Here is a 21,739-nt window from a genome sequence, read left to right on the forward strand (position 1 = left end):
TGTAAATCTTCCTAGAAGTGTGATGATGTTTCAGACAGAGGGAGAGGTGCTTCAAAAGGAAGGTGGTTGGACTTCAGGACATGTATTTCAGTGGGGATTTTTCTTACAAAGCTTTACCGTTATAAATTCAATATGTACCTTTCATTTCACTGTTCTAGTGTGCATGCTGATGAGGCAGGTCTCCAAAAGAATGAAAGACAGGTGAGAAAAAAGAGGAAGAAGTCCATCTTCTTCACAGACTTCAGGACCTCCAGGGCCTCTAACACGTCGCTCTACAGACAGACGGTCCATGAGATGAGAAAGATGGAGCCTTTTTTCCATCCATGTGCAAAAAGGTACCACCTGTAACATCCCAGTGGAGACAGAGAAGTGGAGGGCTTCCTGATCCCTCAGAAACAATCACAACCATTTCAGATCCACAACAGTCCAGTTCACACCAGACCACATGCATGCCAAAAGACCCAGAGTGGGTTTAATTTAGTCACTAAAGGCCAAATAATCAGTATAACTAAATGAAAAATCAGCCAATACAAAGCAGGTCAGGTCTAGTAACATATTAACCTGGCACGCCAGATGGATTTGTTTCACACATCCATCTGGCAAACCTCTCATACACAGCGTCTGGGAAAAGGGCAGAGCCTTTGAAAAAAAACTCAGAGGGTGATTGGATGAACGTTCTGTCTGTCACATCTTTGGGCCAATCGGAGAAACAAAACACATGACGTAGCCGCTAGTGGGTGTGCCCCTACCGAAGGAGTAAACTCCATTAGAGCTGCATAACGGGAACCATGGCGACTGTAGACATGTCAGTACACGACTTTTGTCATTGTTGAAAAGAAAACAACTCACTGCTGTTCTTTGTTCTGATTTTAACGAAGAAATGTCGTCAAGTTCTGATAAAACTGGCGCTTTAGCAGCATCCACGCTAATCTCTTCCGCTATAACTGCATCGACCTCTTATTGCTGCATGCATACGTCACGACTCCGCCTCACCTGAAAATACTGCCCCTCAACGCTGATTGGTCCTGTCACTTTCTAACCAGGCCCAAACAGCTCAGACGGGAGATTTGCAAGATGGATTCGCCAGTGAGAAACACGGATATGTGTGTGTCCATCTGCTTTGCAAGGTTAGTAACATCTGTGACTTTATAAGGAGAATCTCTTTCAACACCATGTTTGATAATATTGCTTTGAATAAATAAAGAAAAACTCAAGTTCCTCTATATCATTTTTCTCTGCTCAGCTGTACTTGTGCTGATTATCCAGCACTGACTGCATCACTAACACTGGTATCCTCCTTGTGTGATATTGCTTTTTACAGTCTTTATAACTATTATGTGACACAGCATTATCAGATTATTTCTGACATGAATTATTCCTTCATACCATCACCACAACTTGCTCTGCAACTTAACTGAAACTGGACTGTTGCCAAGTATCACATCAACATTTTCCTGCTTTCTTGGAACTCTATGCATGCCTACAAATCTTAGCAGCTTCTATGTGCTTTTACAGTCAGTCTGTAAACTGATGCTTTGATTGCACATCTGGTTTATCAGTCTTGACAGATATAAATTGTGCTTTAATGTCATTAAATGGCAAACAGAATAACCAAGGTGGAGTGATAGGTTTCAGTGCTGCTATATATCACAGCTCAAAGAATGCCTCTTGTTGAGCAAATCACTTTGTATAGCTAATACCAGAATACTGAACTTCCATGCATGTAATTCAAAACAAAAGTCATCGAAACGGGCAGGATAACTTATACATGCAGTCGCAGCCCTCAGAATCATTTGAATCATTCTGTAAAGGAAATGCTGCTAAGTTATTTGTGCAGTCGACAGAGTGCTCTTCTACAGCAACTTTTACCAAGAAATATACTTCATATCTAAACACTATTTAAGCTCCAGTACATTTTGATACCATCCAATAAACATGACAAAGACTATAAAGATTTTCATCAGTTGTATCACAATTGGTATCAGATATTTTACCACCTTCCTTAAGAGTATGCAAACAAAAAGGGAAAAAACCCTCAGAAATAATGTCAAAGATTTTTTTCAAGTGTTTCGAGTTAGAGTTAAAGAGATTTAGAGAGTATATTGAAGCTTGCGGGCAATTTTTAGTGGATTCATTCCCGTCTTATGGGAAATATATACCCTATATATAGTTCATGACAAGCCTCTCATCCATCTCGTCATCATCATCATTCTTTGTTTTTTGTTTTTTGTTTTTTTGCAGATGGCCCTGGTTTAAGTCTGAGCATGGCTCCTTTCCTGCAAGTCAGTCTCTCTCATCCCTGTTTCTGACTCTTTCTACTCTGCCCTCCTGAAAAACTAAAAGCCATAGGAGTCAAAAGTTAGTTAAAGCCTAAAATATGTGCAGCTGGGCTGAGGGAGGATCACAAACATTTTACTTTTAACAAGATTCAGCTTTCTGTTTTGTTTAGTTTCTTTATTTTCTCAAATTGTCCGAATTTGGAAAACCCTGAAACAGATGACTGAGAAATTACACACATGTTGTTGGGTCAGTTTAGAATAGCTGGCCGCATTTATTTAAAAGAGGGTCCCATTTATCCAAGTCTTTCCACAGACATTTGGAGTAGTCAGCTAGGAGAAATAAGCCGCCAGCTCAGGGGGTCTGGAGGCACTCACAGTCACACTCTCAGGGGTAGAACTGACTCAGACAGAGGGACATCTTTCTCATAAACATAATGTGTTTAAGAGGAGATGAGTGCTTCTAAAATGTAGAGGAAAAGCAGTCAAAACTTATAATTAGATTTGAAGAAATGAGTAGTCAGCTGTTTGGCTGACAGATGGTGCTTGTAGAAAGCCAAGTTTGTTTATTTTCAAACTGACTTTAATTCTGGACTTATGGCCATGAGGTGGGTATTTCCTATAGATGCATGGTATTACAATTTTGCAGATATCTGATATACTGATATTTACACCCCAAATTGGGATGGCCCCTGCTTTTTCACTAGTTTTTTTCTCAGTTACCTGGATTGGCAACGCACCATGTTACACTTGGTGGTGACATAAATTGTGTTCTTTCCCCCTTTTTAGATCAGAGAGTCTCAGTGAGGTCGTCCCTGACTAAATCAGCGTGCGTCCTTAAAACCTATGGTGTTGCTGATGTGTGGCGGTTCTAAAATCCCCCATCCAGAGCCTATTCCTACTTCTCCCCAGTTCACATGACGTGTTCCCGGATTGACTGTTTTTTTTCTTGATAATATTATCTTACATTTAGCTTCTGAATACTGATATTTTAAATTCATTTTAGCTATCAATATATATCAATACATAAACATCTTTTAATTTCCTGTAGTAGAAGTGACCTGTTACTCTTATTATAAAAGTTAATTCGTTTTTTAACAGACATCTGCTTTTATGCAAGCTACAACAGTGCAGTAACAACCTGCTGAACATGTAGTCTTTTCATCCAGCTTACACTTTAAAAGTTGATTCTCCTAGTAAAACTACAGGTTTGCTGGGTGATTCACTGGGACAGTCCTTACCTGAGATAAAACTACAGCCTTCTTAAAAGAAAAGAATAAACTAGATATATTTGAGATGTAAACTTCAGTCCTAAGTAATCACTTTAAAGTCGAAGAAATGAGGATTTAAAACAAAAAAGTCTTATCAAAGGAGTTTTTCTGCAGGATGTGCAAAATTGTCTACAAATTTAGAAAATATCTAACAATATTTATATGCAAAACTGTAATATCTGCCAATACTGATATCACAATACATGATAATATAATATCATATCAATAATATCATACATCCCTAAGTCTTTCAACCCCTCTTAACACTCCTGGTAAAAGGGTTTCACAGGTAATAGCAGAATTTTAACTTTAATCTTTATATTCTACTAATAGAAATCAAAGTATACTTGCAAAACTCAAAAGATACTAACTCCTTTTGCTACCATGCTAACAAAAAACTCTGAAGTCTTAGTCTTCTTGTTTTTAATCATTATTTTTAAAATACTGGCAAGCTTCTGCACACAGTGCCAACTATTTGGCTACTGGCTGCAAACATCTCAGCACAACTTTGACAGTGTGAATGAACGTACTCAAACATTTTGTTGGATTAAAAAACCCACACTGATAAATACAGTTGCAAGAAAAAGTATGTGAACCCTTTGGGATTTCTTGGATTTCTGCATTAGCTGGTCATAAAATGTCTTCTGATCTTCATCTAAGTCACGACAATACAGAACACAGTCTGCTTAAACTAATACCACAAAAAAAAAAGATATGTTTTCATGTTTTTATTGAACAAAACATGTAACCGTTCATGGTGCAGGGTGGGAAAAAGTATGTGAACCTTTGTATTTAATAACTGGTCGATCCTTTTAGATGAAGATCAGAACACATTTTATGACCAATTTATGCAGAAATCTGAGAATCCCAAAGGGTTCACATCCTTTTTCTTGCAACTGTACACCATGTTGGGGGGGGGGTGTTGTTATAACCCTTTAAATCCCCCTTGGGTATGAGCTTGACATTAATACCAGAGTTATAAACTGAAATTTAAACCCACGCAATGCAAGAGCATCTATTTGAAAGTACAATTTCTTAAGCCTTTAAATGTTCTTTTTCATGAATTTTACCCACTGATAGACTTTTAGAGTAAATATAGACAGTGTGTTTCAAATGTATTTGTAAGTCAAATATGAAATCCCTTTTGTCTAATCACATACTCTGAAAAACTAACTACAGAAATCTAATCATTGATTTAATATGAGTAAAGATCATTCTTATCATTGCAGATTTTGAAGCTGCTGCAAAAAAAGGAATTTCTAATCATGCAGTACAAGGTCATTCTTTATTCTCCATTATTCAAATATGCATGCAAAATCTGCCAATGTTAACTTCAGAGGTTAACCTGCAAATGTTTGTTTGCAATTCTTTTGCATTCCTCTCCTGTGCACCTGATAATAAATAAATGGCATTTTTCTAAAGTTTTGCTACCTTTTAATACGTAAGTTTTGAAAGATTTACTGAAATTAAATGGAAGTATTTTGATCCAATATAAATTCACTTCCTGTTTTCAATTATTTAAAAAATGACAACAAACCACAGCACCCCTAGCCAGAGCTCTGGTACAGAAATGTTGCTGGAGTTTTTAGACACTTAGGGCTGTGTGCAAATGTTTGCCTGCAACTTTTATGCATTCAGTCCTCTCCTGCACACCTGTCCTTATAGAATAGATGCTCTTTCTCAAAGCCTCAACACTAAAACTGGATCACCCCAAAGGCATGTTACTGATTAAGAATTAATATACCAGAAATGTTATCAGCTCAATCACAACTTTGGCTTATAAATCTAACAAACCAATGTGTGTGATGTTTTTTAACAGGAAAGTGAACAGTTTAAATAATCAGAGGCTAATTTTAGTGCAATCCCAGTGTTTTTGTACATTTCTTACACTGGTAAGGGTTTTCTTGCAATTCTTATGAATGTATTCATCTGCTAAGCAATTGTCCTTAGAAATAGGTTTGTTTTGTAAAAGCTTTGGCACTTTTCAGTACTACTGATCATTAAAATACCCGAAGATTTGATCATTTCTAAAGGGTTAAAAGTCACAATGGTGTTCTTCTATAATCGCAGCACATAGAGTGCTTTTTGTCAAATCAATGACCAAAACAAGAAATTACAGATATATCGACTTTGATATTGTACGAGTAAAAATCAAAAGATATAAATCTGTGTTTTGATACTCCTGAAACAAAAATGGAAAATATTAGTCATTCAGTACTTGTTCCTTTCTTGTTCTCGATTGTTTAAAAAAAACTGTTTCTAAAAAACTGTTGCGCATATTTCAATGATTTTTTACAGTTTTGACAATGGCAAAGGTTTGTTTGTGTCTAATAAATGAATTTCTCTACTAAGCACCAGACCTTTGAAACTCTGACAATGGTGAAGGTTCTCAATCCTTGAAAGAGTATTCCTCTACTTAACAGCTGTCCTTAGAATAAGACGGGCTTTCTTAAAGCTTTGGCACTTTTCAAAACTACCAATCATTGAAATAATGAAGATTTTATCCTTTAAAACGAGGGTACTGAAGGTTTTTAAGCATTGGAAAATGTGTCTGCTTTAATAGGAACTTTAGCTGGGTTATAGACAAATACAATGTGTTTGCTGTTAATTAAAAAACTGAATAACTCAGATGGACACATTGAAGGACTAAAGTCAGAGTGATGATAAACTGTACATCAGAGCCCATGGAACGCCTCTTAGTGCAATCATTGACTTTATTTATAACAGAAATAAAAACTTTGATATCATCAGTGTACAAGTCACAGGGTATCCATGCATTTTGATGCTGCTGCAGCAAATCTAGAAAGTTTTACTTATTCAGTCTTCGGTCATTTCTTGTTCTCAATCTTTTTAAAAATGCTGGTACATTTTTGCACAAATTGCCAGTGTTTGGTAATTTGGACTTGGGTGAAGGTCTTCTGAATTTATTTCTCTGTTAAGTACCTGTCCTTAGGAACAGAAGAGCTCTCTTAAAGCTTTGGCACTTCTGAACTCTTCAGATCATTAAAATAACCAACATTTTATCTTTTAAAGGTACTGAGAGGTATTAAAGCACGGGAAAATGTGTCAGTTTTAATGCAAACTTTTGGCCGCAGCGTGTTATGTGATACAGGAGTTTTGAGTTCTTTTGTTCAGACATAAGGTGAAAATAAAGATGTTAGTTTTTTACCTTCCTGGTTGGGTTCATTTGGGCCCGACATGCCATTACGGCGTGGGCGTGGCTGGCCAGGTGGATCCGGCAGCGCTGCTGGGCGTGCGGCGTTTGCCGGCTGTCAAAATCTGCCGGCTGACACGTCACACGCCGTCAGTGAGACACTTCTGAAGAAGGCGAGAGCTGCTCGCCGAAACTGTCAAGGTAAAAAACTAACATCTTCATTTTCACCTTATGTCTGAACAAAAGAACTCAAAACTCCTGTATCAATAAGAAGACATGATGAACATTTTTGAGCTATGTGTTATGTGATGTTAATTTATGGAAAGTGAAGAGCTTAGATTGGATTAAAAATCACAGTGCTGATATACTGTATATCAGAGCTCATGGAATACTAACCATACTATCAACATTGTACAAGCTAAGACAGGATTTAAAACATTGATATTATAAGAGTAAAAATAAAAAGATATCATTGTGTGTTTTGTAGGGCAGCCTCAAGTCAACTGGCCGATTAAGTGGTCAATGACCTCATGTTCGACCAAAATCCTACTGGTCAAGCGATCGCACGTGCTACTTTAATTGGAAGAATCAATTTTTTGCAGGGGTGAGAAGGGAAACGTCCTGTGTTTTTAGTTTTTCAGTTATCTAGTGTTACAAAATATAATTTTACTAAAAAAATAACTATGAATATAACTACTCAAATGCAATTTACTCGTTCATTTAAGGGTAATTAATTACAGGTTGAATACCCAGAAAGTCAGAACAGCATCACTAGGACCCTCCTACCTTAGAGGAGAGCAAAGCCCGTGAAGCACGTTTATACTCCGTTATCCGTTAATTGACGACATGTCGAAAAAGTCAGCGGTGTGGCAACATTTTGTTAAAAAGGATCATTATTTAACTGCAAAAAGATTTTTAAGTACATTTTGAATTTTAATTACCACCTAAATGCACTGACTACATTGTCAGAGATAAGTTTAAAGTAGAAATAACATGAAAGGGTTTTTTAGTTGTTTTTTTTTTTTTTTTGGTCCGTCCCACAACCAATTGATTAATTGATGATCTGGTGCAATTTTAGTCGACCAAGTTTTTCTTTGGTTGACTACAGCCCTAGTGTTTTGATTCAACTGCAATATTCCAATATTACATCATTTCAGGTTCAATTGCTTTAAAAATGGAGGTACATTCCTGCACACATTCTCAGTGTTTTTAAAATTGGGCACTAGCGGAGGTTTGCCTGCAATCATCTGAATTTATTTCTCTACTAAGCACCTGTCCTTAGAAACAGATGTGCTTTTGTGAGGCTTTGGCCACATTTAAATACTACAGATCTTAAACAAACCACAGATGCAGCTCAAAAAATTTTAATACCATGTAAAACTTCATTTTTCCTGTGACTAACATAAAAAGTAAAACCTTTATAAATTCTACATTCATCACATGCAATGGGAAATATTTTAAGATTTTTTGTTCAAACTTTGAATACTAGGGTTTTCAGCTTACACAAAAAATCCACCATCTTAAAATATTATAACATTGTGGAAAAGTTTAACTGCAAAGGTTTAGCTACTTGAAATTCTAATGAATTTGTTTCATTACCAAGCACCTGTCCTTAGAAATAGATGTGCTCTCTTAAAACTTTGTCACTTTAAAGTATTCATTTAATTAAAACTACCATTTTACCCTTTCAAAACACATGGCATTGAAAGATTTAAAGCACTGGAGATTTTATCAATCTGATTAATCAAAGCTAAGACTGTGTGTGCTTTGCTGTCATTAACACAAAACTGAACAACTTAGGATACATTAAAGCGGGGTGTCAAACTCAAGACTGTCAAATCTGGACTGTGGATCGGTTATATCCGGCCCCCAAGATCATGTCATATTTGTATTATAACCAGTATGAGGTCTGCAGATTTCCTCCCGCATAATAATGTAAACTTCAACTTGATTATTGAAAATATCCTTGTAAAAGCCATTAAAATCTGAAAAAGAGTGAGAAAGATTTCACAAGAAGTCAAGAATGTGGGGAAAGAGATTAATTTGTGTTTTATTGCATATTTTCAATTTTGCATCTCAAGATTATGACTCAAACTTATGATTTTGACTTTTCATTTCATACTTTCACCTTTTCAACTCATAATTTGTACTTTATAAGCCATATTTTTTCTAGATTCACAAATTTGAATTTTCTGTCATATTCTTATGTTTTCCACTCAGTATTTTAAATTTTGTATCATATTAAGACCTTTTCACCCCCCTAATGTTGGCTTTTTAATTACATATTTTGACTTTTAAACCCCTTATTTTAATTTTTTTGCTCATATTTGAACATTTTTAAGGCATATTTTTTACTTTTTATATCTTTATTTGACATTTTTGGCAAACAATTTTAAATCAAAGTAATATTTTCTTACCATTTGAAGTCATTATTTTGAACTTATGATCATATTTTGACATTTTCAACTCCTTAATTTGGCTTTTTAATCCCATATTTTGATTTTTAAACTCATGATTTCAATTTTTTCTCATATTTTCAAATTTATAAACCATAATTTATACTTTTTAAACCATATTTTGGCATTTTAGACTCACATTTTAAAATTTTAAGTCATATTTTGACCTTTAAACTTATGATTTCAACTAGCTACTCATATATTTTTCCTTTAAAACATTACTTTTCAATTTTCATTATCATGTTCTGACCTTTGGAACTAATAAATTGGGATTTTTATCTCAGATTTTGAATCTTTAAACTTACCATTTTTACGTTTTTGTATTTCCACACGATTTACCATCAGTTTTTTTTTTTTTTTTTTCATTTCTATTACTGGTGAAAATGAGGTTGACAGTTTAAGGCTGTTATACTGTATATCGGAGTTTATCAAATGCCTCTCGCACAATCAATTACTTTGAACAAATGGCATCAGAAAATTAGATGTCTTAGTAGAAAGTCATCTTTTATTGTCAATTAATAAAAATGTGGGCAAATTATTGCACGCACTGCCAGTGTTTGTGTCAGTTTGGATTCTGGCAAAGGTTTGCTTAAAATTCTTAATAATTTATTCATAATTTATTTTTATTTTTCTTCTAAGTACCTGTCCTTAGAAACAGAAGTGCTTCTGTGAAGCTTTGGCACCTTTAAATTAGGGCTGAACGATTTGAGAAAATAATCTAATTGCAATTTTTTCCCCCCATTATTGCGATTGTGATTTCATATGCAATTATTTTTAGTTTCCTCATCTTATGTTTTATTCAATAAACATAACCAAAAAATCATTCTATATCATAACCAACACTAAATTGGGATTTTGGCTCATACAGCAAATTTGACATTGATTGCTATACTGAAGGGATAATATTTTTTATGCTATTCTCATTTTGATGAAGAAAATCATGTACACAATCAGGAAAAGTTGGACTTTAGTAAACTATTTGGAAAAAGACACTTGTGTGTAGGCACAATGTGTAGAGCATGAAATCTCTGCTGCAAAAAATGGTATCAAACTGGTATTTTGACATATTTCAGGATAAAAAAGTATTGCAAATATCTGTGATTTAAAAAGTGCAGCAGGTCATATTGCAATTTAATCTAATTTACGGTTCATTGCTCAGCCCTACTTTAAATACTACAGATCATTAACAAACTACAGGTGCATCTCAAAAATAGGAAAATCAGATATGCTTTGGCATTTTTCAACACCACTGATCATTAAAATATGTAAGATTTGATTTAAAAAATATTATTTCCAGACACAAGGTACTGAAAGATATTTAAACTAGGGCTGGGTTCAAAAAAATCGATCTACTTGTGTCAGCTTGTCTTGGAAACAAGTAGTAGGGGCTCCAAGAAATAGTTGGGAACCACTGCGTTTAAGGGGACATATTATGCAAAAAAAAACAAACATTTTTTTAGGTTTTTCTAACAAACCAGACCACCACCACCACCACCACCTTTCAGAAAACATATGCTGAAACAAGCCTTTTTCAGATTTTCCCCTCATGACCTCATGTGGGGAGTTGGCACCACCCCCAGGTTTGGTTGGCCTTCCCCACTCAGGAGAAAGAGGGGTTTTTAGACAAGCAGAAATCCTATACTGGAGTATTTTTCCAGCAACAGACTTCACAGGCATGTTTTGGGGACCTCTGAGAACAATATAAACTTGTCTTAAAAGGGTAAAATATGTCCCCTTTAAAGAACTAAAAGTCACGGTGCTGTTCTGTTGTATATCAGAGCTCATGGAATGCCTCTCGTCTAATCAATTACTTTAACAACTAATAACAGAAACCTCACCTTTGATTTAATATGAGTAAAAATCATAAGATATCACTGTGTTTATTGCTGTTAATGCAACAAAAATAAACTTAAAACAAAAAGTAAGGCAATTTGTGTTTGGTACAATTTTTCTCTGTTGTAACAGTGCTTCTTGGTAATAAATCTTATACCACTGGATAGCCTGTTTATTGCCCTTTTAAATGATGCCACGTTTGTAAGGATCATGCATTTGTGGGATGAGCAGCAGAGCTGAGTATGCTGGTTGCACCCATGAAAAATGTGCCAAATCTTCTCTACCAATGCCAAACAGCTTATTTTGCTGTTGCTACTCACTCTTGTTTTGAGCTTCTGGTACCCCCAGGTGCTGCCAATCAGGTGCCTGATTGGCTGACTTGCGACAAATGCTGGTTGAAGAATGGGATGCCATCCCACAGCAGTGTGTGACCAGGCTGGTGACCAGTATGAGGAGGAGGAGCCAGGCTGCTGTGGCTGTGTGTGGTTCTTCCACACACTACTGAGGCTCCTATTTATTAAATGAATAAATTGTTAAACTGTCAATATGTCTTGTTTCTTCAAACTTCAATCATCCAATCCACCAAACACCAAACAACAGCCAATGGCAGAATCAGCTGTTTGGCACTGGCAGAGAAGATGTGGCACATTTTTCATGGGCGCAACCCACATACTCAGCTCTGCTGCTCATGCCACAAATGCATGATCCTTACAAATGTGGCATAATTTAAAAGGGTAATAAACAAGCTTTACAATGGTATAAGATGTATTACCAAGAAGCACTGTTACAACAAAGAAATAACATACCATACACAAATTGCCTTACTTTTTGTTTTAAGTACAGCACTTTGAGTTACATGTCATGTATGAAAAGCGCTTTATAAATAAAGTTTGATTGATTGATTGATTGAAGTGTATATTTTTTAATCATGCAATATAGGTATTTTTTATTCCCCATTATTCAAATATGCATGCAAACTCTTGGACACATTGCACATGTTTTTGTACACTTTTGCAGAAGTTCACCTGCAAAGTTTGCTTGCAATCCTTATGCATTCCTCTCCTGCACCGTCCTTATAAATAAATTGCATTTTTTGTAAAGTTTTGCTACCTTTTGATTGGTATTAAAGAGATCTTTAATGCTTTGAACCGCTTTATATCGAAAAAGTATCGAAATACCAACAATTTTAACAACAAGAGCGAACACGCGTTGGACTTGAGTGCACAACAGGTCTGTGAAACTAATCACGGAAGTGCGGGCATTTAAATTTTAAAGGTAAAACTGCAGTTATAAATTATCGGCACGGTCATTTTTGACCTTTAACGGCACCCTTTTAAAACTGTTTAACTCTCCGTCCGTGTGATTTAACACGGCGTGACTCTTGTTTGACTACAGCCAACATTTAGTTGCAGAAAGGGCTGTCTGCAACTCACTGAGCTCGTGCTGCCGCACGGCACAGGTGCAAGGTGGAAAATGTTAATTAGGAGCACTATAACGGCTAAGAGACACAACAGTGTTAACCGTGAATGTAAGCTAATAAATCAGGCATGGGGCGAAAGTCAAACATGACTAACGGCAGCCAAACAGAGGCGCAACATCATTCTAACATCTGTACAGTCACAGTGAGGGGCTATGGAACCATCTAGATGCTTTAATAGTGGAAGGAAAAAAGGGAGAGGACAGGGAGAGTGGCTGTCAATCTTCTGGCATGCTTACAATTCATGCTGTCTGCCATGGAGATGATGATAGCCTCATTCTCCCCAAAACAAGCCTTACCTTTCTCAGTCTTCCAGTCCTTTTTCTTTTTGCTCATGCTGCCGGAATGATTTGACTTCGAGTGGTTGTTTTTTGACTGTGGCAACCCCAGGCTCACAGTGAAGAGTGTTCCGAGAAGAAAAACTGAAATGTAAAAGTGAAACAGCCCCTGGACGGTTTGTCTCACCTGTGAAGCTGTCAAATTTCTATGGACCTCAGTGGGGCTCAACCTACCGTGAGTGCGCCGTAAATTATGTGTACGAATCGAAGGGAGGTGATTGGCCGGAGAGAAGGCGGAAGTCGGAGCGGGATTGGCTCGGCGGATGAGTCAGTCAGAGAGAGGTCCACGCGCTGGGGGAAGCAGGGTAGGTTGTTCCCGGCGGTTCATCCTCCTGGCGTGTGAGAGAGGATGGTTAACGCCGGGCTGCTGGATGTAAACTGCAGAGAGGGAGAGTACAGTGAGTCACTGCGAGAAAACTTCTCAAGAAAAGACTCCAGAAAAATGATAATTATCATTATTTCAACATATAACTCTGCTTTATGTATTATTCTTAAACATTTCTTTATCCCAATTGCCTTGGGACATTTTGATTCAAATTTTCACTTTTTATTTTGCATTTATTTTGGCTTTATTGTTGCATATGGCATTAATGAACTGAGAATTGTTAGTTTTTCTTAAATGGGTCTATAATACACTGTGTACAACAGGGGCAGACTCAGGATGTGCGAGGGGCAGGGGCAGAAAAAGGGCACCTGCTGTGTGCAGAGGGGTCCCATCATTCAAAAAGTTCTCTAACATTCATCGTGCAATAGTAAGAAATACTGATCAACAGTAAACTATGATTTTACCAGCTACACTTCTGTAAAAAAAGAAGAGGAATTACAAACCATTTAACCACTGATTTATCCAAGATAACCAAGGGAGGATGTCAATGTCTATACTAAAGAGATATGGCTTTTAATTGCATTCACTCCAATGTTGGACATGTGGTTCCGTCCACTGGAAGACACCCTGAAGGGCACTTTATCACCACTAGGAAAGCAGTAGAGCAATTTATCATGCATTGTCAAATTAAAATCCAATCTAGAGAAACTTTGTCAAAGAGGGCAATAAACAGGGCACTTTGTTTACCTTTGTCTGTTTAGAGGGCACTTAAGAGGAAAAATGTCTAGTTTTGACTATTTAGAGGGCAGTTAAAAGGCAATATGTATTTTTGTCTATTAACAAGACATTCAGGAGGCAAAGTGTTATTTTTTGTCTATTTAGAGGGTACTTAGGGGCCAATTTGTGTAGTTTTGGCTCTTTTGAAGGCATTTAATAGGGCGCTTTGTCCTCTTTTGTCTATTTAGATGGCACTTAAGAGGTAATTTGTCAATTCCAGTCTATTTATAGGGCACTTAAGAGGCAATTTGTCTTGTTATGTCTTTTTAGAAGACACTTAAGAGCACTTTGTCCCCTTTTGTCTATTAAGAGGGCACCTTAGAGGTAATTTTGTAGTTTTGTCTTTTTAATAGGCACTTAACAGGGCACTTTGTCAACCTTTATCTATTAAGAGGGTATTTAAGAGGTAATTTCCATAGTTTTGTCTTTTTAGAGCGTACTGACAAGCGCATTTTGTCCACTTTTGTCTATTTAGACAGCACTTATATTTGTCAATTTTTGTTTATTAAGAGGGTACTTAACAGGGCACTTTAGGGCAAATTTGTCATGTCCTGTCTGCTTTGAGGCCACTTAAGAGAGAATTTCTTTATTTTTGTCATTTAAGAGTACATTTAAGGAGGCACTCTGTCCAATTTTTTCTATGTAGAAGGAACTTTCAAGGCACTTTCTCATTTTTTCTGTCAAGAGGGCAGTTTAGAGGGAAATTTTGTCCAAATTAAGGGCACCTTAGAGTTCACTTTCTTTAATTTTGTCTATCTGGAGGGCACTAAAGAAGGCACTATGTCAAATATTGTTCACTTAAGAGGGCATTTGTGTGGCCAAATTTATGATATTGCACAGAAGATGCATACATAGTTCTGTGCAATATAACACAGAAGATGCATACATAGTTACATGTAATATTGCACAGAAGATGCATACATAGTTATGTGCAATATCGCACAGAAGATGCATACATAGTTACATGTAATATTGCACAGTAGATGCATACGTAGTTGTATGCAATATTGCACAGAAGAGGCATACATAGTTACACCCAATATTGCACAGAAGAAGTTTACATAGCTATATGCAATAATGCACAGAAGATGCATACATAGTTATATGTAATATTGCACAGAAGAGGCATACATAGTTATACACAGCATTGCACAGGAGATGCATATATTCAATTCAGTTCAATTGTCCGGAGTCTCTCTCATCTGTATACTTTATAATTCTACCGTAAACAGATGAGAGAGACTCCAGACAGTGGGGATAAATAAAGTTATTGTATTGTATTGTATATAGCTATATTCAATATTGCACAGAAGAGGCATACATAGTTATACGCAATACTGCACAAAATATGCATACACAGTTATATGCAATATTGCACAGAACATGCATACACAGTTATATGTAATATTGCACAGAAGAGGCATACATTTAGAAGGAACTTTCAAGGCACTTTCTCATTTTTTCTATCAAGCGGGCAGGTAAGAGGGAAATTTTGTCCAAATAAAGGGCACCTTAGAGGGAACTTTTTAAATTTTGTCTACCTGGAGGGCACTAAAAAGGCCATTTTGTCAATTCTTGTTCACTTATAGGGCTTTTGATCAAATTTGTCAACATGAAGGGCACCAAAGGAGGCACTTTACTGTGTTTTTCTTCTATAGGGGCATACAAGAGGGTCCAATGTTTTTTTTTTGTAAATATGTGCGAGCCTGATTTTGACAGCTTTAGAGCAGACAAAGAATCTGTTAGTATACCATTTTTAAGCCAACACACTGTAAACCCAAACGAGTTGAAATATTTAGCTTAACTGTTTACATCAAAGTTTGTTAGTAGTGGAAATGAATGTTTTGAGTATAACTAATGGTCAGATATATAATTTACACGGTAATCTTTAGTGTGTTTAAAGAATACCCATTATAAGTTAAACAGCATTTAGGTTATATCAACTCAGGTTTACTTGTACATTTACGTTGGGTTAATTTAATCTTTTTAAGTTAGACTACACTGTGAAAACTTTCCTACACTTATAATTCTGTGTGAAGCCAAATGACTACAATATGGTCAAATAGATTTTGTATAGTTATGTTTTTTATCCACTGCAATTTTGCATTATTTTCCCCCACACTTTAATCTTGAACATTTAAGGTACTCCTTCCAAAGTGACAGTAAGTGATAGATGCACACTGAAGCAGGAAGTCCCCTTCCCTCAGTCTACCATTCATTCTTTGTTGTCATGCTTCCAGCAGTTGTGACAACTCTGTGTCAGCAACTTCACTCATGGTGCATAAGTGTCTAATGCCCAATGGCATTCTGGGAAAACTCAAATACTAAAAATAACTGTTTACTTAAAACTAAAAATGTGTTTTATTAAGTAAGAAAATAAAACTAAAACAGCTGTTTAGGATTTTTTAGCTAACACATCTCATTTTTAACAAGCTTCAACTGTTCGGTCTTATAGTGCAGTAGGGAAACTGAGTCATCTTTGATAAGCTGGGTATTCAGCTGATTGGCTGACAGTTGGAGCTTGATTAAAGCACTTTTATAAGATGTGATGATGCTGTGTACAGCAAAACAAAAGCTTATCATAATAGTATAAACTTTGAGGATAATGTTTGCCATTTTACTTATTAGTTAGTATTCCTTTAATCCTTTGTAATTTGCTCACATTTTGTGGAAGCATATATTTTTTACATGTTGATATGAATAATTACATTTCTTGATCAAAATTTAACAGGTTTATGCAAAAGTTCAAATATTTATTATAGAAAAGTGATTAATGCTGTTTTCTGTTAAAAACACCAGTGATCAGATATGAAAAGATCACTCATTTCAGCACAAATGTTAAATGGAAAACCATTTTGAAATTAAAAATAATAAATCATGCTTTTGTACTAAATAAAAAAGCTGCTGTGTCAGACTTTTTGCACAGTAGAGGCCCATTCTAACAACAGATGTCTGTCATATTTTCGCTTTTGTCAGCTTTAACTGTGGTTTGCATGCTTTACTTTTCTCACGTTGCAACAATTTATGAAAAAAAAAAAAAAAACATTTGATTCAGTCTTCATGTGAAGTAGCATTCCTGACCATAAATAGTAATGGCTTAAAAAATATTTAAGATTTATACTTTTAAATACGTGTGAGAAAAAATCCACAGCAAGAATAAATATGAAACAATAAAACCAAAAAGCCACTGTATTACTTCATGATTTGCAGAAATCAAAGACAGATTTCATACAAAAAGAAGACAATAATGCATTTACTATATTCTAAATAGTTTAAGCTGAAAATTTTTTATCTTTTTGCTTTGGTTAAAAGGACAGCATTACTGCAGACTTTGTATCTGAGTAAAGAATGATCATGTGATTTTAATGATTGTCTATTGACATATACATATCCACAGATACATGAATAACAAGGCCTGGTTAATAGTAGGGGACGGTCTCTCCCAGGACACTGCAGATCAGAGCAGTAAGTCCGGCTGTCGTATGTGAGGCGGCTTCCAGAGACCACCGTCTGTCATCTGTTGTGTTAGCTCGCTCCGGTCCAGACCCATCTGCTCCTGGAACCACTGACATTAAAAGAGAGTGGAAAATATCTGCCATCCAAGCTGGAGTCTGATCCACATCCAGATTTTTATTTTTTTAATGGCACTCATCCAGTTAACACGTCAGGAGTTCAGACCGTACAGCTGAGTGAAAAAGAAATAAAAAACATCAGCAGCAGAATGACAGGACGGCGGCTGAGATCTTAATTTTAAATCAAAACCTATACAACAAACTACAAATGATTTATGCTACATAGGTAAAAAAAAAAAAAAAAAAAAAAAAAAAACCCCTACATTTTCACACCATTTTAACAATTTCCTCATATTAGTTTCAATTCATCTCAATATATTTCACTAAACTAATGCTCCTTTTGGGATATTTAGAACAAAAAATGCAAAACTCTTAAAAGTGGAAGAGAAAATTATGATTTGTTCTTGAAATGTTATAACTTATCAGGTTATAATGACATAAGAAATACAGAAGATATAAGAAAATGTGTCAGTGCTTTTAAACCACAATTAAACATGAGGACTTTTCCCTACCACTCTTAACATTCAGACATCAAAACAGTGATGTGTGCTGCTTCTTCTCTGCACCGTTCAAACTAAACCACTAGATGTCAGCCTTGCAGCATTATAATTAGCACAGCAAGCATACAAGGGGACTCAGACTGGACAGAAAGAAAAGATGAATGCTGTTAACCTCGGTCTGTAAAGATTGATATACCTCAGGAAAAGTAGAGATGAATGTTTCAGGCAGTTTATCTGCGGTCTCATAAAATTTATAGAATAACTGATGATTCATATGAATTAGAGTAAACAATGTATGGAAGCCATAAAGGCAGATGCGTAAAAAATGTTGAAATTTGATTCTTTCAAGTGTCAAAGTGTTTGCTTGTGGAAACATCACCAAAATGAAGTTAGACAAATAATTTTTGTTTTGTTCCTGTTTTTTTGTTCTTATTTATTTATTCATTTATTCATTCATTGTAGGGGACAGTGCACAATAATTAACACAGACATGTAAATGTGCCATAGGCTAATTTTCATCCATAGTTCCCAGCAGGTTGATGGTATACAGTGTATATATATATATATATATATATATATATATATATATATATATATATATATATATGTACAGCATGTACATAATTAAAAATAAAAATATGCACAAAACTAAGGGCTGCACGGCAGCGCAGGGGTTAGCACTGTTGCCTCACAGCAAGAGGGCACCTGGTTCACTTCCCAGTCCGGGCCTTTCTGTGCTATGTTTGCATGTTCTCCTAGAGCATGGGTTCTCTCCAGTTTCCTCCCACTACCTGCTTGTTAGGTTAATTGGTAACTCTAAATTGGTCATAGGTGTGAGTGCAAGCATGTCTATATGTCAGCGACTAGTCCAGGGTGTACCCATCCCCTAACCAAATGTCAGCTGGGTTAGGCTCCAGCCCTGCGACCCCCAACGGGATAATGGATGGATATAAAACCAGACAACACCCAGAGACCAAAAAACATAAATGGTACAGTACAAAAAGACCCACACACGTCAACACAGAATGTGGCTATATGACTTTGTTAAAACTGACCAAGAATAAAGTGATCATTGTAGCTAAAGTAAATAAGGCAGGTAGTTAGGTGCTGCAGTATAGTAGTAAAGTGCTTTTGTATTGCGCATGATCATGAATGTGCTTAAGAAAATTACACATTTGCCTTGGTCTGTTTATTCAAAAAGCTGATATGACTGTAAATAGTCCTACTGCACAGAATGTACATACATAAAAATATGGACATGTAAATAATAATAAGAATAATACATTTTATTTATAAGTGCTTTTCAAGAACTCAAAGACACTGTACAAAAATTCAAAAACATTACATGCCAAAGAAATCAAAAGACACTATAACAGCTGAACAGACAACACACAAACAACAAGCAGATAATCAGGCAGCAAAAGACAAGACAAAAGAGTCAAACATTAAAAGCCAGTTTAAAAAGGTGAGTTTTGAGCAGGGATTTGATAAATAAATAAATAAATGAATGCATTTATTTGTGCACAGGAGTAGCCAATATAAGTGTATCTATGTATGTAATATTGCACAGAAGATGCACACAGAGTTGAAGGAAACATTGCACAGTAGATGCATACATAGTTATATGTAATATTGCACAGTAGATGCATACATAGTTATATGTAATATTGCACAGAAGAGGCATACATAGTTATATGTAATATTGCACAGTAGATGCATACATAGTTATATGTAATATTGCACAGAAGAGGCATACATAGTTAAATGAAACATTGCGTAGAAGATGCAGACATAGTTACTGTATATTCAGGTATGAACACATCGAGATAATGAAATGGTTAAACATGGTCACAATCCAGGTTTTTCCTGAGCTATGCTTTCAGATAACCCTCAATACTTGCAAGGCTGGAGCATTCCCTGAGAGTGTAAAACTGTTCCATAGAGTGTTCTTTTTGAAATATGACATTTTGCCCGTAGGTACATTGTCTAAGCTTTTTATTCAGCCTTTATTTTAGCAGGAGCTGAGACCAAGGTCTCTTTTCTAGGGGTGTTCTACAGCAATTAAAAAACAGAAGTGGAAAAAATATCTATAACGTGGTTGAAATAATAACAAACACATTCACAAACATATATCTGTAATTTTAAACTTATGCCCTGGTTAATGATCTTTAAGTCAGACTGTTTTTTTGAGAACATTTTTGCTTGAAAATAATTGACATAATCATTTAATCATCCAAAATGATCAGTCAAGCATTGCAGCTGTGCACCATAGGGATTTTTCTTTAGACTTTAAATGAAAAAAGGCTTAAATCATGCCTTCTCTGCATGCGTGAAGTAGTAAAACTTTACAGTTTACAGCAGTGTTAATTTTGTCGACAAAAACTATGACTAAAAATGTTTGTCTACAGCCTTTATTTCCATGACAAAAACTAGACTAAGACTAACAAAAATAGATCCCTGATGACTAAAACTGACAACATCTAAGTTTAGTTTTCATCAAGATGACTAAAACTAGACTAAAATGTAATGTAGTTGTCATCGGACATTCAAAATCAGTTATATTTCTCCACTGTGGGTAAATCTGTCATAAAACAATGTAGCTGTATCTATTCTGACTCTCAGTTGTAGAAAGCAGGGACCCCAGGTATAGCAGAGAGTAGAGAACACACTACCATGATTTCGTTCCAGATTTAAGCAAAAAAAAAAAAAAATGCTTGGACTAAAAGTAAAGACTAAAATGTGAGGACTTTTTATGGACTAAAACTAGACTAAAATGTTTTGAGTTTTCATCGACTAAAACTAGACTAAACTTGAAAAGGGTAGAAATATTTAAAATGTGACTAAAACTAAAATCCATTTCATTTAAAGACTAGAACTAAGACTAAAGTTAAAAATAGCTGCCAAAATTAACACTGGTATACAGTAGCGTTTACTTTCATTGCGAGGTGTACAAAACATGAAAACAGACTTTGAACAAACTGGAGACAGTTTAAGCTCAGCACTTGAGATCCTGACAGAGTAGAAGTACTTAGTTTCCATCTTTAGTCAGTGAAAGCACCCATTACTCTTAAAAACAAATGATGATTCTTAAGATTAGGCACTGACTTAGACAGACATGATGGAATAATCCAAATAAATGCAGCAATCCAAACAGTCTCTAAAAACCCATCAAAGGATTACAAATATTGACATAAGCACTCATATAAACAACAGTCGCAGTGATTATAATTCCTGGCCTCTGGGCTCACTTTAACTTAAAGGGTAATTTCGTGCATTTCTCTTCTGATAATTGCATCGCCTGCTGCAATTATATTGCACTGATTATAGTGGGAAGTGAAAACATACAGATCAGGCCGACAGCAGGTTAGAATATGTCTCGCTGATGTCTTGTAGGTGCAGCCGATGGCATAAACGCCTTGTTCTGTAACCATGACGATAACAAATGCCTACACAGTCAAACACAAATAGATCCACCTCTGTTTGAACACAAGGATGGCCCTGCAGACCTCGGCTCTGACATGAAAGTTTAAACTTTCTGCAACTCATCAGATATCAAGTTTTCTCTTCTACATCCAAATAAAAACTCCTTTACATGCTCAATTTTCATATGTACTCACTCTTACCATTATAGCCATAAGTTCATCCAAATTATTGTCCTGTCTTATTTGTCTCTACTTGTCTCTCTCACACAGCCAACACGGCAGAAGTCTTTTTAAAATGAGTGTAGTTCTGCTCAAGGTCTCTGCCTGTTAAACGGAAC

At 35.8% G+C, this 21,739-nt stretch overlaps 1 protein-coding gene across 2 annotated transcripts in view; it reads right to left on the reverse strand.

Moving 5' to 3' along the window:
• The window catches only part of macrod2 (mono-ADP ribosylhydrolase 2), a 1,185,173-nt gene extending 1,172,205 nt beyond the window's left edge, over nucleotides 1-12,968 (reverse strand). For both annotated transcript variants that reach the window (XM_041789359.1, XM_041789358.1), the window contains exon 1: nucleotides 12,767-12,968. In XM_041789359.1, coding sequence (XP_041645293.1) covers nucleotides 12,767-12,803 — 37 coding nt within the window. In that variant the 5' untranslated portion in view covers nucleotides 12,804-12,968. The remainder of the gene's footprint in view (nucleotides 1-12,766) is intronic.
• Between the last annotated feature and the right edge of the window lie 8,771 nt (nucleotides 12,969-21,739).

The sequence above is a fragment of the Cheilinus undulatus genome, linkage group 6 (genome assembly GCF_018320785.1).
Source record: "Cheilinus undulatus linkage group 6, ASM1832078v1, whole genome shotgun sequence".
NCBI classification, from domain to species: Eukaryota; Metazoa; Chordata; class Actinopteri; order Labriformes; family Labridae; genus Cheilinus; species Cheilinus undulatus.